Below are 18,330 nucleotides of genomic sequence, written 5' to 3' on the forward strand. Positions count from 1 at the left end.
TTATTCACTAGACCCAACTGTAAATGTGAATTTGTTTTGTCCCCTTCCCTTCCAAAAATTTTTTATTTTTGTAGCGATCCAGTAAGGATAAACTAAAAGTTCCACTTTCATTTGAATTTGTAATTTTTTAATAAAATATTTAATAAAATAAGAAATTTTTTTTATTACGACATGCTACTTTTTCCATTCATTACCCTTGAGGATCAGTCGTGGTCTTATAGACTCTACCAATAGTCTGGACGAATTTGTTGCTTCATCAAAATGTGTAAAAGATCATAGTCGCACTTAAAAGCCGAGTACTCTACCGTTGAGTTAGCAACCCGAATAAAATAAAATAAATAGGATATGTAGATACGATAAAAATGAAAAATCCATTAAATTGCACTGCACGACCCCATCAAAACATTGAACTAATAATAAATAAAAAAATATTTTATGTTTTATGATCGATTATACAAAATAAATAGAAAATGTACAGATCATATTTAAAAACACCAGATTCCTAAAAGAGATGCTAAAATTGTGACAGACCTACCAGTTTTTTATCAATTTTTTATTTTTGTTAAGTTAAATTCCAAAATACGTCTTATATGACAGTAAACCCAACAATGCAAAACCCATTATTTGAGTAAAAGTGAAGTTAAAACCCAATATGGGGTCTGGATAAAGAGATTTATTTATCTATGATCAATTAATTTATCTATGATCAATTATATTTGTTCGATACACCATTGTCAATATGAATGCAATGTTGAGAAAACAAATAACAAATAAAGTAAATAAAATAAGGATTTGTATTGGGTTGGCACAACATAAATAAGAAATTTTGATGGAAAAAAATAAGGAAAAGATAAAGAAAAAATCTCGGGTTTACTCAATCAATAGAGGTACAATAAGCAAGATTAATCCCTTGTTTGTTGGTGGATTCCTATAACAAGAAAAAAGTAAATTTAAGTATGAATAGAGCAAGAAAAGGGAAAATTTTAGGTAAAAAATTGTAAGTAAAAAATTATACAAAGATAGATTTTATATTAATCATCTCCCCCCTTTTTTATTAATTTTGTTGTTTTTTCTTTTAATTAACTCGAGGTTTTTTCTTTAAAAAATTCTGCCTTACTTAAAATATCATAAACAGTTCCTGTAGGTTGAGCGCCCTTTTCAAGGAAATATAGAATAGCGGGAACGTTTAAATAAGTTTGATTCTTTATCGGATCATAAAAACCCACTTTTCGAAAATCTCTTCCTTCTCTTCGGGATCGAACATCAATTGCAACGATTCGATAGATGGCTCATTGGGATAGATGTACATAAACAATCCCCCCCCAGAAACGTATAGGAGGTTTTTCTCCTCATACGGCTCGAGCTCGAGAAAAAATTATTTTTATTTCGGTATATCTTTCTGTATATAATATCAAATAGTAAACACAAAATAATGACTCAAATCATAGTCTAATTCATTATTATTATTTTGTTCTTCCTAAAAAAAAAAAAAAAAATAAATTTCATTCGTACTCATAACTCAAGTTGGGTAATTCTGACAGAATTCGAAGGGAAATCCTTAGACATTTCTTGAGCCGTCTCTAACCTCTTTTGTTTGTCTCATCTCGAATCTATTTTTATTCCTAATTCTGATCCAATTTTTGAGACAATTGAAAATAGTGTTTCCTTGTTTCGGAATCCTTTATCTTTGCTTTGTAAAATCATTGGGTTTAGACATTACTTCGGTGATCCTTACTCCTTTCAAAAGGGCAGCAACATACCTTTTGTTTTTTTTATTTCTTTCTATAGAAATAGAATACCCATAGAAATAGAATACGAAGAATTGATTCCTCTGTGATACACTTTTTTTTGATCGAAATAGTTTTATCAATTCCGATTATTTTATATTTTAAGGATATACTTACAAAGCTGGTCTAACTTATTGATTGATTGGCACTAACCCTAGATTCTTCCCCTTGATAAATGAATCAATCCTTTCCGCTCGAGCTCCATCATGTACTATCAACCTAAGAAAAATTAGATTCCTAATGGAACAGAACAAACTATGTCGAGCCAAGAGCATCTTCATTTGTATAGAAAATGGTGGATGTAAAAATCCACAGCGGATCATGTCCTTCAAGTCGCACGTTGCTTTCTACCACATCGTTTCAAACGAAGTTTTACCATAACATTCCTCTAATTTAGAATTCAATTTAATTTCAAACCGCAATGGAATTGATTTAATATGTAATCATGAATAGTCATTGGCTCGATGGGAACAACGGGAACTATATAATAGTCTATACTTTATACCTATGGATAGATAAGTATTCTATGGATAGATAAGTATTGTATTTATCCGGAGAAAGCTCAGCAAGGATCCAATTTCTTTAACTCGATATTCTATCATATGAATGAAACGTATTTCTAAGAAAGATGTTTGCTTAAGACTTATTTACTTTACATCTCCAACAGATTGTTCGGGACGATCAATCATGAAATGCAGAATCTATTTTTCTAGAACAAAAAAACTATAAACCTCAAATCCTTTAATTTAATATATTTCCAATCCCGGAAAAAAATAAATTATTAGTCAAAAAACTGTTCCAATGACCAAAAAACAAAAAGGTCGTAAGTTTCTAGATACTATTGATTTATCATATTTCTTCGAGTACCAACCAAGAGTTCATAAAAAAATGTTTTAAAAATCTCCGACTTCAACATCATGACTGGAACTATGTTTTCTAGTCATGACTAAACTGGATCTCTAATTCAATCACCAAGTCGACGCAATCACAATGAGTAGCTAAAAATTTTTAGCAGATATTTCATTCCCTAAGGAGACATAAATTTTACCATGTTCAATTGAATTATCAATTGGTTTTCTTTTAACCAAAGAAGTAAATTGATAATCTAGTTTATCTATTTTCATGAGTATGAAATAGAAAAGGTCTCATGTACGGCAACATTAAGATCCTTATTCTTTCTTTCATCTGAAAGAAAGAATCTGAATATTGTTACTGGGGGTAATCATGGATATTTTTAAAATCAAAGATCCCCTTCCACAAATTCTTTTCACTTAAGTGAAAGGCCATTGTTATTGAAATACAACAACATTGTTATTGAAATACAACAACATTGTTATTGAAATACAACAATATAATAACAATACACAATATATATCATACATATAGGCATAGCGTAGGCCTTGTTTATTTTAGTTTATATAGATTTTGTTTTACTTCAGGTTCAACAATTTTTCCATCAATTCCATAAAATCAAGTTAAAATATATGGAATATCAAAATTTCCCCCCAATCGCTACGTTACATTGATTTACAATTATTTTCATTTGAGGCATCTAAGATATAAGATAGAAAGAAATGGAATTCAGACAATTTTTATCCTATTTTTTCCCACGCCACAGCACAGCTTTAGAAGTTTTAAAACCAGTGATGAAATTAGTACGACAAACTCCCTACTCTTTAGTCTTCACATAGAATGTGAAATTGGGATACCCTATTTTTGACTTTAGGCTTTGTGTGGAAGGGAATAGAGATGCTTTTGTTTCACGCTTCAATTCGGAATGCATCATGTGAGAATTATAATTCATATTTAGAATTCATATTTCATGAATATGGGACATAATGAATATAACAATAGTACGAGCATATTATGAATGTGAATGATAGACCCCAAATTTCTCTTTTTTTTATTCAAAAAAACTTCCACCTGTATTTGACACTTTATTATGCTTGTGATAAATCAAATGGATTCTAAGAATCCATTCTAAGAATTCATTCTAAGAATTCAGAACAAAAGACATTCTAAGAATTCAGAACAAAAGAAAAGGTTGTTCTCTTTAAGATTTTTCCGTTTTATGTGGGATACAATGTGATCCCATCTTTTGTTTCTGATGGAAACGATCTGGGACGGAAGGATTCGAACCTCCGAATAACGGGACCAAAACCCGCTGCCTTACCGCTTGGCCACGCCCCATTTTTCCTGTTTGGCACTAGTCAAGACTATTATTAGAATTAGTTATTCGTCAATCCCCCCCCCAAAAAAATACATAATACATAATAAAAACATATGGGGTATTTTGTTTGTTGCTAGGATTCAACACATGTAGATTAGATATAGAATCAAAAAAGTTAATTGATCATTACATAGAATTCAATTAAGATAATGTATGAAAGTAGAATTCCTTGTATTCTCATTTGAGAATGGAAGGAAGGATTTTTGATTTGGGAGAGTTCAAAAAAAAAGAAGGATTTTTTGACTTGCCTTTTTCATTTTTCCCTTATAAAAATAACTCAATCAAAATAAAATTATCTAATCTACAAGAACGAAATGTTTGTTATGTTTAATATCTTTAGCTTAATCTGTATCTGTCTTAATTCTGTCCTTTATTCGAATAGTTTTTTCTTTGCCAAATTGCCTGAAGCTTATGCCGTTTTCAATCCAATCGTAGATGTGATGCCTGTCATACCTGTTCTCTTTTTTCTCTTAGCCTTTGTTTGGCAAGCTGCTGTAAGTTTTCGATAAAATCCTTAATACTTTGCCAAATCCATTCATGATTTATTCGACAAAAAAAATTATAAAAATGGATAAGATCGGCTAAGTCTTACATTAGAATTATAAACCCTCGATTAAAAAATGGAAATTCTTGTATATTGAGTAACCGCGGAGATGAATTTTGATCAGTTTATTTACTCGTTCTGACCTTTCAGTGAGTAAGGAGTTTATTAGGTCTAGGTCCCCTACAATACCTAATTGTCGATATGACAAGAAAATTTTTGTGAGGAAGGAATAAAAATCTTATTACAAAGAAATTCGTAAAAGTGACTTTCTTTTTCTTTTCAAATCAAAAAACTCCATTTTGGGGGGTATGATGTCAAATCAAACAAAATAGTATATGTGGTAAAAAGAAAAAATAGGTAATCTATTCCCTTTTTCTAAAATGATCTTATCTTGGAGATTGTGTAATGCTTACTCTCAAACTCTTTGTTTACACAGTAGTGATATTCTTTGTTTCTCTCTCTTCATCTTCGGATTCTTATCTAATGATCCGGGACGTAATCCTGGACGTGAGGAATAAAAAAAAATTGAGTTTTCTTTGTTTTTCTAATTTTTTCTTATTATTTTATCTATTCCATATATTCACTTTACCTATAAAAAAATAAAGGAATCGAAATTCCTTCGAAATCGAAAGTATCAAGTAATCAGAGCGGGCGGAGAGAGAGGGATTCGAACCCTCGGTACGAATAACTCGTACAACGGATTAGCAATCCGCCGCTTTAGTCCACTCAGCCATCTCTCCCAATTTAAATAAAATTGAAATTTCAATAAAATTTCAAATGAAATTGAAATTAACTATTTCAATTTAAATTGAAATTAAATAAAAAAAGAAAAGAAAATAATAAAAAAGAAAAAATTTTTAATTTTTAAGATATTAATTATTAAGTTTAAGAAAGACATTAATATAATATTTTTTATTAAGAAAGATATTAAACATTATAATTTAAGAAAGATATTAAACATTATAATTATAACATTATCATTAGAAATATGAAACATTCTATTAAAATTTCTAATTATAGAATAGATTTCATTACAGATGAAATAAAAAAAAAATAAAAAGTGAATAATTAAAAATTAAAATTATTAATAAATTCTAATCTAAATTTAAAGGTTAAAGGAATTGAAATTTTATTTTCAATTAAAGTAAAGAAAAAACAAATTAAAGGTTTTTTTTATGTAATAAAAAATTTCTTAAATATTATAATATTAAATATTATAATATTATATTATAAGTAATTTTATAAGTAATTGTATATTATAAGTAATTATATAATTAAGTAATTAATAATATTATATTATAATAATATTATATTATAAGTAATTATATAATTAAGTAATTATATAATTATAATTATATAATTATATTTATATTAAGTTAAGTTAATTTTAATAATTTAAGTAATGTAATTATATAAGTAATTATATAATTATATTTATATTTAAGTTAATTTACATTTACGTAATTTAATTTAAGTTTCATTTAAGTAAGTTAAGAGTAAGTCAAGAACGAATTTGATCAAGAATTCCATTTAGATAAGATTCGAAACAGGTATCTCCAATAGAAAGAAAACCTTACTTCTTTAATTTTGTACGAAAGGTTTATTCTCCCGGCCTGGTCCTAGTTAAGTACTGGCCGGGCCAGTACCTCTTTTTTTGTCCAGCTTCAATGACCCCTTCAGACAGACTGAGAATGCCAGCAATCCAGCAAAGGAAAAGTATAAGTATAACTTTATACTGTTTTTTAAATTTATATATGTTATTTAGAAAAGCTTTGTGCTCTTCGCCTTTTAAGTCCCTGGCTGGCGGGACTAAATATGTGTCAACGTTATAATTTTAATGCTATCTTGATTGCGTCTCACTCCCTTGTTCGACAAATAGTCCATTCATATACAATAATGTATATGTAGCGGGTATAGTTTAGTGGTAAAAGTGTGATTCGTTCTATTAACAACTTAAAAAGTTAAGGGGTCTCTCGGTTTTTTGCATACTCCGATCAAAAACTTTATTTCTTAAAAGGGTTTAATCCTTTACCTCTCAATAGCATATTTGAGGAAGAACATACATTCTCACGATTTGTATCCAAAGTCCAATTAGAAATTCTATTTTCGAAATTGAATAAGAAAATTGGATTATGTATATGGAGTCGTGAAACATAATTTTTTTTGAATTGGATCAATTCTTCCAATCGAATGAGTATGAATAAAGGATCTATGGATGAAGATACAAAAGTTTATTTCCAATCGTAACTAGATCTTAAATTTTGGTGTTGTAAAAGGGAAATTGAAGCCAAACAAGCTAGAAAAGGGTGGTTTTGGTTTACTAGAACCATCAGCATATTGTTTCAGCTCGGTGGAAACCAAATTCTTTTCCTCGGGATCCTGCGAGTGGAAATAGGGAACGAAGTAACTAGACTAGACGGATTTGGTATAATCCCTCTCCTCTAGAGGGATCATCTAGTAAGCGAGTAGTTTGGGATACATTCAGACAGAAAGGCTGACATAGATGTTATGGATCTAATTTTCTCTAGGAATACATCAATCTTCCATAAAGGAGCCGAATGAAATCAAAATTTCACGTTCGGTTTTGAATTAGAGACGTTAAAAGTGATCAAGCAACGTCGACTATAACCCCTAGCCTTCCAAGCTAACGATGCGGGTTCGATTCCCGCTACCCGCTCCATATTTCTTATTATGTATTATACATCTTATTATGTTATGTATTATACATCTTATTATGTATTATACATACATGCACCATCAATTTAGATATGCATTCTTTTTTATTCCCTAAAATATTTTCCGTGTAATTTGATTTTTTATCCGAACAAAAGAAAGTAAGAATACAAAAAAATAAAATAGGAATGAAAAGCGTCCATTGTCTAATGGATAGGACAGAGGTCTTCTAAACCTTTGGTATAGGTTCAAATCCTATTGGACGCAATTTATTTCCATCTATTTTTAAAATGGCTATACTTTTTAAAAATGGCTATACTAAGAAACCCTTTTTGAATCATTCGAATCAGAACTATTTCTCAATGATTACTCTTGTACTAAGAATAGAATATACCAAGAATAGAATAAAAGTAAGAAATTTATGTTTGTTCCTGAAGTAAAAACAGTTCGATCTGTTCTTGAATAGCTTCCTTCAAAAGAAATTCTACTTCCTCGGTGAATGTCTTGGTAGAAGATATAATTTCTTGAAATTTAGGTTTATTGTTTTTTAAGTAGCTACGTAACTGACTGAGAAATTTCTTTACCTGTCCAATTTCTAGCGGATCAAGATATCCATTCGCTCCGGTATAAATAGTAGCTATCTGTTCTTCCACTGCGAGAGGGTCTGATTGGGATTGTTTAAGCAACTCGCGTAATCGTTGACCTCTTGCCAATTGATTCTGAGTAGCTTTATCGAGATCAGAAGCGAATTGTGCAAAGGCTTCTAACTCTGTGAATTGCGCTAGTTCCAATTTTGATTTGCCGGCTACTTGTTTCATGGCTTTAATTTGAGCTGCGGATCCTACTCTGGAAACGGAAATACCCACATTAATAGCAGGTCGGATTCCAGCATTGAATAGATCGGCAGATAAGAATATTTGTCCATCTGTAATGGAAATTACATTAGTAGGAATATAAGCTGAAACGTCTCCAGATTGAGTCTCAACTATCGGTAAAGCGGTCATACTTCCTTCACCTAAACTAGAATTTGATTTAGCGGCTCTTTCCAAAAGTCGTGAATGCAAATAAAAAACATCTCCTGGATAAGCTTCACGACCGGGAGGTCTTCTTAATAGAAGAGACATTTGGCGATAAGCTTGTGCCTGTTTGGAGAGATCATCATAAATTATTAAAGTATGTTGTCCACGATACATAAAAAACTCAGCCAGAGCCGCTCCCGTATAAGGAGCGAGGTATTGTAATGTAGCAGGTGAATCCGCCGTTTCGGCTACCACAATAGTATATTCCATCGCCCCCTTTTCCCGGAAAGTAGTCACTACCTGAGCCACAGAAGATGCTTTTTGACCAATAGCTACATAAACACATATTACATTTTGACCTTTTTGATTGAGAATCGTATCTGTGGCTACGGCTGTTTTGCCGGTCTGTCTGTCCCCAATAATTAATTCTCGCTGACCGCGTCCTATAGGGATCATCGAATCAATGGCAATAAGCCCCGTTTGAAGAGGCTCATATACAGAACGTCTAGAAATAATACCTGGGGCAGGAGATTCAATTAACCGAGATTCAGAAGCTGAAATTTCACCTCTCCCATCAATAGGTTTAGCCAGAGCATTTATAACACGACCCAAATAACCCTCACTCACAGGTATCTGAGCAATTCGTCCTGTTGCTTTTACGGAACTTCCCTCTTGTATCATCAAACCATCACCCATTAATACAACGCCAACATTATTTGATTCCAAATTCAGAGCAATGCCTATTGTACCCTCTTGAAACTCTACTAATTCACCTGCCATTACTTCATCAAGACCATGAACACGAGCAATTCCGTCGCCTACTTGAAGTACGGTACCGGTATTCACAATCTTTATTTCTCTACTATATTGTTCAATACGCTCACGAATAATATTACTAATTTCGTCGGCTCGAAGGGTTACCATTAGTGTTTCTTTATTCTTTTTAGGAAGGAAAAGATAAAAATAATGCCTAAACTATAACTAAAAAAAGAAGGGCTAATCAGTTATTTCTTGCATGGCCCCGAGAATGCCAATATTAGCACGGATCGTACGGAAATGTAACTCGCTATTCAAGCAACTATTCAGAGTTCCTAGAGCTCCTTGTAAGGCTTGTTGGAAAACTCGTTGTCGGACCTGATTAATCGCTCTTTGTTGTTCAAACTGAAGGGTTTCATTTTTGTAATTTTCTAATTGTTCCAAACTATTACTAGTGGCATTAATCAAATTTTGTTTTTCTCGTTCTATTTCAGAGTATCCATTCATTCGATACTCATCTGCTTCCATTTCCACTTTACGTAAGCGAGCCCGGGCTCTTTCGAGCTGCTCAATGGCCCCTTTACGTAATTCTTCCGAATTTCGAATAGTATTCAAAATCCTCTGTTTTCGATTATCTAATAAATCATTTAATGAAAGTAGATTATCTTATCATTAATTTCAAAACTTCCATGATCTCTTCCCGAACCAAACATGAATCTTTCGATTCATTTGGCTCTCACGCTCAATTATTTATTTTATTTATGGTGTGGGTATTCCCATATCTTTTTTAATGTTTTATTTATGGTGTGGGTATTCCCATATCTTTTTTAATGTAATGAGCCTACCCTCTCTTTTCTGTTTGTATTCAAAGATGTCAAAACTGATACAAGACCAGAATATCAGGAGGACTCTTCCGACTAGACCAGACAAAAATCTAGAATTGTCAGCAAAGTTGTTTCTTTATTTGTATTTTATTTATATTTGTTTTGTATTTTATTTATCATTTTCATTTTTAGAATTCTATTTCATTTTTCATTTTAAAAAAATGAAAATAATAATTATTATATTTTTTATTTGTTTCTTCAAGTCCAAAAATTCCTCTTTTTTTATACATAGGTCGTCATTTCGGCATTAGATAAAAAAAGCAAAGTGCTCATTTTTCTAGTAAATGGTTCAAATTCTTTTATCGATATGAGTGTTCTATATCAAATCAAATAAATTACCAACTATTTTTTTTTTAACCATTTCGTTACTAACGTAGTGGTAGAAGTGGTAGAAAGAGTACCATGTTTTACCTGGACTTTAAACAATTTAGCTTTAACCATGTTAATGGTCTCACATTATTGGTTGATAGAGAATCAAAGTGGATTTACCAATAAGTCACGAAATGCTATGGTTCTTACATATGATTTCTTAATTTATTCAGAAGTAATTCGTCGAGATCGTGCACCTTTTTCCTATTTCTCCTATAAATACCATAAATAAAGTGCAGCTGGATGGATCCAACCTATTCTTGAAATACACAACTCGCACACACTCCCTTTCCAAAATAAATCAATACACCAAGCACTACACTTAGATTTATTGGATTTGTTGCTAAAATATCGGTATTAAACCCGAAACTCCCGGCGGATGGCCAGTGACCCAAGGAAACGAAAGAATCGATTACATTTTTCATATGCTCCCCTCTCTTATGGATAGGACTAACAAAGAACAGAGTTCTTTTTGTATCACTTCACTCGCCTTTTTTTGATCGATTTCTTTTTATTAATTTCATTTCCACTTTATTTAATGGCAATAGATTAAATCATTTGTTTGAAATTTATTATTTTTTAAGTTTTCAAGAAGTTTCCAATAAGATACTTTACTTAGGTCTTAGATCTCATATCAATTGATAACTATTTCGTTTGTTGAAACGCTTCGAACAATGAAAGTAAAAAAGTTTTCTATTGTACTAAGCTAAGGACAGAAAGGAAGAAAGCAAGCGAATCTGGTAATTCCTCATCCTCAAATCAGCCCTTCCTGGCGTATTGTCTCAACAAATAAGTAATTTATAAGTAAAGTGTAAATATAATTCGAAGAAGCAAAGGGCAATTCCAAGTTAAAGTTAATAAAATAAGAAAAAAGTATGTAAGGTACTTTTTTCTATTTATTTCTAGGATTAAACAAAAGGATTCGCAAATAAAAGCGCTAACGCCACGACCAGTCCGTAAATTGTTAAAGCTTCCATAAAAGCTAGACTAAGCAATAAAGTACCTCGTATTTTACCCTCTGCTTCTGGTTGTCTCGCAATACCTTCTACAGCTTGGCCTGCAGCAGTACCTTGACCAACTCCAGGTCCAATAGAAGCAAGCCCCACGGCCAATCCAGCAGCAATAACGGAAGCGGCAGAAATCAGTGGATTCATGGTAAGTTCCTCGCACAAAAAAAAAGAAATGGTTAATGATACAATCAACCAATGAATTATTACTCATTTTATCATTAAGATCCAGCGGTCCGAAGTAACTAAAAACTCCGAATTGAAATGATAATATTACTAAATTACTGAACTGAATCGTCACAACTATCTCGTTTTTACCCATAATGGAGTTTTTGTAAATCCATATGCATACAGTTCTAACTATTGTATTTCTTTGTTTCGAACCACTCTTTCATTTAATTCTTCGTTCTTTACTACACCATTCTTGAGTTCATCTCTTTGTTCATTCAATCCACAATCACAGACAAAATAGAAGGACTGATATTGAAATCCGTCTAAATGGAGTGTGACTAAATGCAGTGTGAGCTGCAATCAATATCAATCAAATTAATACCAATACAAATCAATATCAATATATCAATATGTAGTAATATAAAAGTATGTAGTAGTACCAATATCAATATATAGTAATAATTAATACTAATAATTATCGATAATATAATTATAAATGATTATATTAACTAATACTTAATTGATACTTAGATATTTTACATATGAATATTAATACTTATATTAATATTAACTATTAAACTAATTATTAATGTTAACTAATACTTATTTTATTACTTATATTTATTTACTTATATTTATTTATTTATTTATTATTATTTATTATTATATTTATTATATTATTATTATATTAATATTATTATTATATTATATTATCATTATAGGATTATATTATGTATAGGATTATATTTTATATTATGTATAGGATTATATTATGATTACAGAGTAGAAGTTATGATTATAAAAATAGTAATAGTATGTAATTAAGTAATAGCATGTAATTAAGTAATAGCATGTAATTATGTAATATAGTGATGTTATATAGGATGATAGGGATAGCCTTATATAACTAATGAATATCTAATGTCATTCTAATATGACATATATATTTGTTTCTTCCATAACGTAAACCACCCGCATTTTTTTTAGATTAAATCGGATTCTAGAATCATTCCTAGAAACATAGACGGGGTCCGAGCTTATAGACATTACATACATCTAGTATAACCTCCCCAACCCTTCTTTTTTTTTTTACAATTCTGTAATACCGTCCATCTTTTCTCCTAAAACTCTAAGTCATATAGTAATACGTTATTATGTTCCCCAACCAATTGGATTATCTTGAACCACGCATGAATTGGGATAAACTTACTTAATAATAATAATAAAAAATAATAATAAAAAGACTATTTTGAAAGCTAGTCAATGATGACCCTCCATGGATTCACCTATATAAGCCGCAGCTAACGTTGCAAAAATAAGAGCTTGAATACCACTTGTAAATAATCCAAGAAACATGACAGGTATAGGAAACTACTGAAGGGACTAAAGAAACAAGAACGACAACTACTAATTCATCAGCCAATATATTCCCGAAAAGTCGAAAACTAAGAGATAAGGGTTTTGTGAAATCTTCTAGGATGTTAATTGGTAAAAGTATTGGAGTTGGTTGAATGTATTTCCCAAAATAACCCAATCCTTTTTTGCTAAGACCCGCATAAAAATATGCGACTGACGTGAGTAAAGCTAAAGCAACAGTAGTATTTATATCATTCGTGGGCGCAGCTAACTCCCCATGAGGTAACTGTATAATTTTCCAAGGTAAAAGAGCACCTGACCAGTTAGAAACAAAAATAAATAGGAACATAGTTCCAATAAAGGGAACCCAAGGACCATATTCTTCTCCAATCTGGGTTTTGCTCAAGTCTCGAATAAATTCAAGGACATATTCGAAGAAATTCTGACCGCCGGTCGGAATGGTTTGTGGATTCCGAACAGCTAGGATCACCGAACCTAATAAGATAGCAATTACTACCCAAGAAGTGATAAGTACTTGGGCATGGACTTGTAAACCTCCTATTTGCCAATAGAAATGTTGGCCTACTTCTACACCCGATATATCGTATAACCCCTTGAGTGTTTTAATGGAACATGGTATAACATTCATATGGTCCTCTAACAAAAATTGAACTTCAAAAAATAAATTATTTTGATTCAACCATCTCTTTCTCAACTCACCAACTTGAATCACTAATTGTATTCATCAATCGTATATTTAGGATATCAAGAAATTACATAGGATACCAAGAAATCACATAACATCATAACATATTATCAATATGCCCACATTTCCATTTTGTTTTTTCTTTTTTTTAATTCAAGAATAGTAACCGATCCAATAAATCTATAAAATCCCCAAATAATTAACTAATTATTCTTAATCATAATCAACGATTTCTTATATAGCTACAACGGCCCTCACAAATTGCGGATACTAATTTGTTAAGAACCAATCGGATTGAAGCTATAGCGTCATCATTGGCTGGGATCGAAATATCTGCGAGATCGGGGTCACAATTTGTATCGATTAAACAAATCGTCGGAATCCCTAAAATTACACATTCTCGAAGAGCCATATATTCTTCTTGCTGATCAACGATGATCACAATATCAGGCAATCCCGTCATATATTTGATACCGCCGAGATATGTTTGCAAGGCAGATAATTTTCTCTTCAACATTGCGGCATCTCTTTTGGGAAGACGGTTGAGTTTCCCCATCTTTTTGTTCTGCTCTTAAATCCCTGAACTTTTGAAGTCTCGTTTCCGTAGTAGACCAATTCGTTAACATACCACCGAGCCATTTTTTATTAACATAATGACACCGGGCCCTTATTGCAGCTGATGCTACTGAATCCGCTGCTTTATTTTTGGTACCAACAATTAAGAAGTTTTTTCCCCTACTTGCTGCATCAAAAACTAAATCACAGGCTTCTGATAAAAAACGAGCCGTTCTAGTGAGATTTGTAATATGAATACCTTTACGCTTTGCAGAGATGTAAGGGGCCATTCTAGGATTCCATTTCTTAGTACCATGACCAAAATGAACTCCGGCCTCCATCATCTCTTCCAAATTGATGTTCCAATATCTTCTTGTCATTTTTCCCCACACTTCCTTTTTGTTTTTTCTTTTTTATTTTTTTAACAAAGAGACGAGGTACTTTGAAATAAATAATTGTTCCGATGGAACCTTCTACCGGGAATTAACCGTTGATACACGGTACAAACCATTAATGTCTTTTAATTACTTATTTTTTTTTTACCAAATCAATACTCGGACCAGATAGTTAAGTTAAAAGACAGATAGTTAAAAGTGAAAAGATAGTTAAAGTAAAAGAATCTGCTCTTAGGAATCATGAAATCGCGTAAACGATTGTTCTGATGTCTCATGGAAATGGGACGTAAGAACAAAATAATTCTCTATGGTGTAACAAAATATCTCTCATTTCCAAATCGAATAGATTCTTTCTTTTGATTTCCAAATAAATGTTCTTGTCTTGCCTTGAACGGTGCACTAATTTTTTGAATCCGGTACCAACGGGTATAATCCCACCCAGAACAACGTTCTCTTTCAGGCCTTTCAACCAATCAATACGACCTCGTAGAGCAGCTTTTGCTAAAACTCGAGCGGTTTCTTGAAAACTTGCTTCGGATATGAAACTTTGAGTATTCAAAGATGCCCTCGTTATTCCCAATAGGATTGCCCGATAAGAGATCGCTTCGTCCAAAGCGCGCCCCGCTCGTTCCGCTCGCAACAATCCGATTAATTCCCCAGGTGAAAAAACATTAGACATTCCATCTTCTGAAACCAACACTTTTGATGTTACTTGACGTACAATAATCTCTATATGTCTATTATGGATCTGTACCCCCTGGGATCGATAAACCTTTTGGATTTTATTAACCAAAGAGATACGACTTTGAACTATGGTTAGCTCCGCTTGAATCAAGAATCCCCAGGGGATTCCAAGAATTTTTGGTATACCTTCGTTCCAACCTTCAACTCTCCTTTCGAGGTTCATCGATATTGAATCAATAGAACGTACTTCTAAGATTTGTTCCACTTTTGGAAGACCTTGCGTTATGTCACCAGATCTCGATTTTTCATATATAAATGTAACTAATGTATCTCCTTCGTAAAAGATTTCTCCATAATGGCCATGAACAGTAGCTCCTGGAGTGGCCAAATAGGGCTTAGCCGATCTTATAACTAAGGGAGTCAACATGAACAATTATGATCTGACCAGATTTTTTCTACGTGTGGTTCGTATTTGAATAGACATACATTTTTCACAAAAAAAATTGTCCAAGACGAATTTTTTTTAGATGTCCTCTTCCCAATAATCGTGATGGAGAAAGTGCCAATTCAAATGGAATGGATTCAAAAATGATGTTTACTGCATGGATCGGGGTTATAAATCCTCCTATTTTCATCTATTAAACAGTATTTAAGTACTTGAAGTACTTGGAAAAGTCTGTTGAAAATTGTCAAGTAGCAAATATTTCTTTAACAAAGATCTGATTATAAGTTATTAAATGGTAAGATGAATAGAAATTTGCTATTTTAGGTACAATAGTGCCTAAGGGACCCAGCAAATCCTTAATTGGGGATTATGGGAATCCGATTCTTTTGTCATATTGTTATATTTTTGAACCATTGAATGGGCCCAATTCGAAAACAATTGGGATGATGACAAAATTATCAAAGATTGGCATTCCTTATTTCGATTTAAACAATGTACCAATAGTACCTTGATGTTGGGTAAGTGATTGAATCCTGGCCTTGTAAAAAAAAAGGATTGATATTTGTGCGATCTAATCCATTATCGGAAATCAATCCGGAACTTGCCCTATCATATCTTTTTTCCGGTATACGAAATAGTGGGACTTGACTAACTCAATTCTTATGAAATCTCGAAATCAGATCATTTTGTTCTTACCTCAACAAAGGAAGCGTGAACCTCTTCCGGAGAACCTTTTTTGCTCTTGATCCCAATTCAATACTAAGCAAGTCCCGAACTAAATTGAATACTTGTGTGAGAAATTCCTCGAATTGACTTGCCATTTCCATGAAGGATATAATTGACAACCTCTAAGTTGGGACATTATCCTTTTCCCGCAGGAGATCTTGAGGAAAAAAGTGTTGCTAAATTTATGCCATCAGCTATTTCATATGTGACTACGGGTCGAACCAAAAACAAAATACTTTTTTCTTGGTAGGTGTGATCCGTTGGACATAGATCCAATTTTTTCCATTTTTTTGATTCCTTAGAAATTTTTTTTTCTGTTTTCCGGTGGTATCAAAAATGCCGCTGTGCCCTGGATATCTTATCTGCCTCTCCAGGAAAAATAAATATCTCCGGAAAATATTTTTAGTTCAATATTTTTTTTTTTTTCTCTCCACTCGGACTAATCCGCCTACTCGACTTCTTGTATTTAAAGCGAGTTGTGTATCTACTCCAATGATAACTATTGTTCCGGACCATTATCAACGAAGATCCGGGTAAGATATGCACCTTCTTCGAGAATGAAAAAAAAACCGATCTACTTTCGTTTGGTATTTCGGGACTAAATTCTTTTTGGTCCTCGATACTCAATCAAATCCTCTTTTTTTATGATTGAATTGACCTCTACGGTTCCATATTTAGTAATTCCTGAATTGCTTCTTCTGTATCGTGGATCATCAAAATAAGCAAGAATACTATTTCTACGTAAAAATACCCTGTTTTTGGTATTTCGATCGAAATACCAAAACAGGGTATTAGTTCTTTCTCTCGTTCTTGATTGTATTGTAATGGGATGATGAATCTATTTCTTCGCTTTTTTCGCCAAGAAATAAGAATTCCCTTGGATAATAGAAGGATATATGAAATTCAAATGACCATTAGGACATCGTTTGATCAGGTCTTATTGAATAGTCAATAATTTTCTTATCTTTTTTACCAGAAGTATCCAAACAATTTATGTCTTATTCGACCATTAGTCATTGATAGGTCAGAGATATATCTTTTCTTCGACAGAAAAAGAATAAAACATTCATTTGATCTTGATCCTTGTGGAGCGAAAAAGACACTATACTGGATCTGCACGGACCTCCCGCTAATATCCATAAATGACTCGTTTTTTGATAATAGATGAACATTACCATATGTATATTCAGGTGCATGGTGGGACATCGGTACTCCAGTGCATTTCTCCCTCTGATTCAGAATAAATATGTTTTTCGTACCTTCTCTTTAAAAATGAAAAGTGGGACGTTCCAGCACGAATCTCAGCAATCACTTGTTCTGATTCTACATATTGATTATTTTGAACTAAAATAAAACTTTTTGGTGGAATATTTACATTATGTAGAATATCCCGACTCTCAATAGTTACATACAAAGTCTATAGAACATAGAAAAGCAGGATGCCCATGGACGGGTACGTGTGGGATGAAACCAAAATCCTCATTGAATTTTATTTTTTCCATTAGAAGGAGCTCGTACATGCTCGGCAGTACCGCCTGTGAATACTCCACCGGTATGAAAAGTTTCTTAATGTTAGTTGAGTTCCTGGTTCCCCCAATTGATTGACCCCGCAATAATACCTACAGCTTCTCCCAATTCGACCAGGTCGCCATGAGTAGGACTCCGACCATAACATAATTGGCAGATCCAAGATGTACTCCTGCAAGTAAAGGGGGTTCGAATATATATTGGTTGTGCTCGAAAGGTTATGAATCGATTGACAAGTCCAATCCCAATATCTTGATTTCGAGTGGCAAGGCATCGTAGGACCGATATATATATCGTCCCGCTAATACACGACCAATTAGTGTTTGGACAAAAATTTTTTTCCGTCATCCCATTTCGAGGACTCACGGAAATACCTCGGATAGTGCCACAATCTGTTTCTACGTACAATAATATGTTGAAACTACTTCAACAAGTCTACGTGTGAGGTATCCAGCATCTGATGTTCGTACAGCAGTATCTACAACTCCTTTGCGGG

General features: G+C 32.6%; 2 protein-coding genes, 2 non-coding genes and 2 pseudogenes across 4 annotated transcripts; 1 reads left to right on the forward strand and 5 right to left on the reverse strand.

Annotated features, from left to right (window-relative positions):
• Window positions 1-2,539, reverse strand: part of LOC135661143 (maturase K-like) — a 3,819-nt pseudogene extending 1,280 nt beyond the window's left edge.
• Window positions 2,540-5,213: 2,674 nt separating this feature from the next.
• TRNAS-GCU (transfer RNA serine (anticodon GCU)) lies at window positions 5,214-5,301 on the reverse strand. The gene has a single exon. It is a non-coding gene; the product is annotated as a tRNA-Ser (tRNA).
• A 1,159-nt stretch (window positions 5,302-6,460) lies between these two features.
• LOC135661140 (ATP synthase subunit alpha, chloroplastic) lies at window positions 6,461-12,015 on the reverse strand. Its single transcript, XM_065176480.1, has 2 exons — window positions 10,543-12,015; window positions 6,461-9,659 (listed from the first exon to the last, which is right to left on the reverse strand). The coding sequence occupies exon 2, from the start codon at window positions 9,175-9,177 to the stop codon at window positions 7,654-7,656; it is 1,524 nt and encodes a 507-aa protein (XP_065032552.1). The 5' UTR covers window positions 9,178-9,659; window positions 10,543-12,015; the 3' UTR covers window positions 6,461-7,653.
• On the forward strand, window positions 7,430-7,501 carry TRNAR-UCU (transfer RNA arginine (anticodon UCU)). Its single transcript has one exon. It is a non-coding gene; the product is annotated as a tRNA-Arg (tRNA).
• On the reverse strand, window positions 9,537-14,305 carry LOC135661144 (ATP synthase subunit a, chloroplastic-like). The gene has a single exon (XM_065176482.1). It carries the CDS (start codon window positions 13,443-13,445, stop codon window positions 12,723-12,725), a length of 723 nt encoding a protein of 240 aa, XP_065032554.1. The 5' UTR covers window positions 13,446-14,305; the 3' UTR covers window positions 9,537-12,722.
• A 143-nt stretch (window positions 14,306-14,448) lies between these two features.
• Window positions 14,449-18,325, reverse strand: LOC135661145 (DNA-directed RNA polymerase subunit beta''-like; annotated as a pseudogene).
• Between the last annotated feature and the right edge of the window lie 5 nt (window positions 18,326-18,330).

The sequence above is a fragment of the Musa acuminata genome, unplaced genomic scaffold (genome assembly GCF_036884655.1).
Source record: "Musa acuminata AAA Group cultivar baxijiao unplaced genomic scaffold, Cavendish_Baxijiao_AAA HiC_scaffold_520, whole genome shotgun sequence".
Lineage (NCBI taxonomy): Eukaryota > Viridiplantae > Streptophyta > Magnoliopsida > Zingiberales > Musaceae > Musa > Musa acuminata.

Coding starts and splice junctions, on each gene's coding strand:
- LOC135661144 (XM_065176482.1), bottom strand. CDS start 13,445: ATGAATGTTATACCATGTTCCATTAAAACACTCAAGGGGTTATACGAT.
- LOC135661140 (XM_065176480.1), bottom strand. CDS start 9,177: ATGGTAACCCTTCGAGCCGACGAAATTAGTAATATTATTCGTGAGCGT.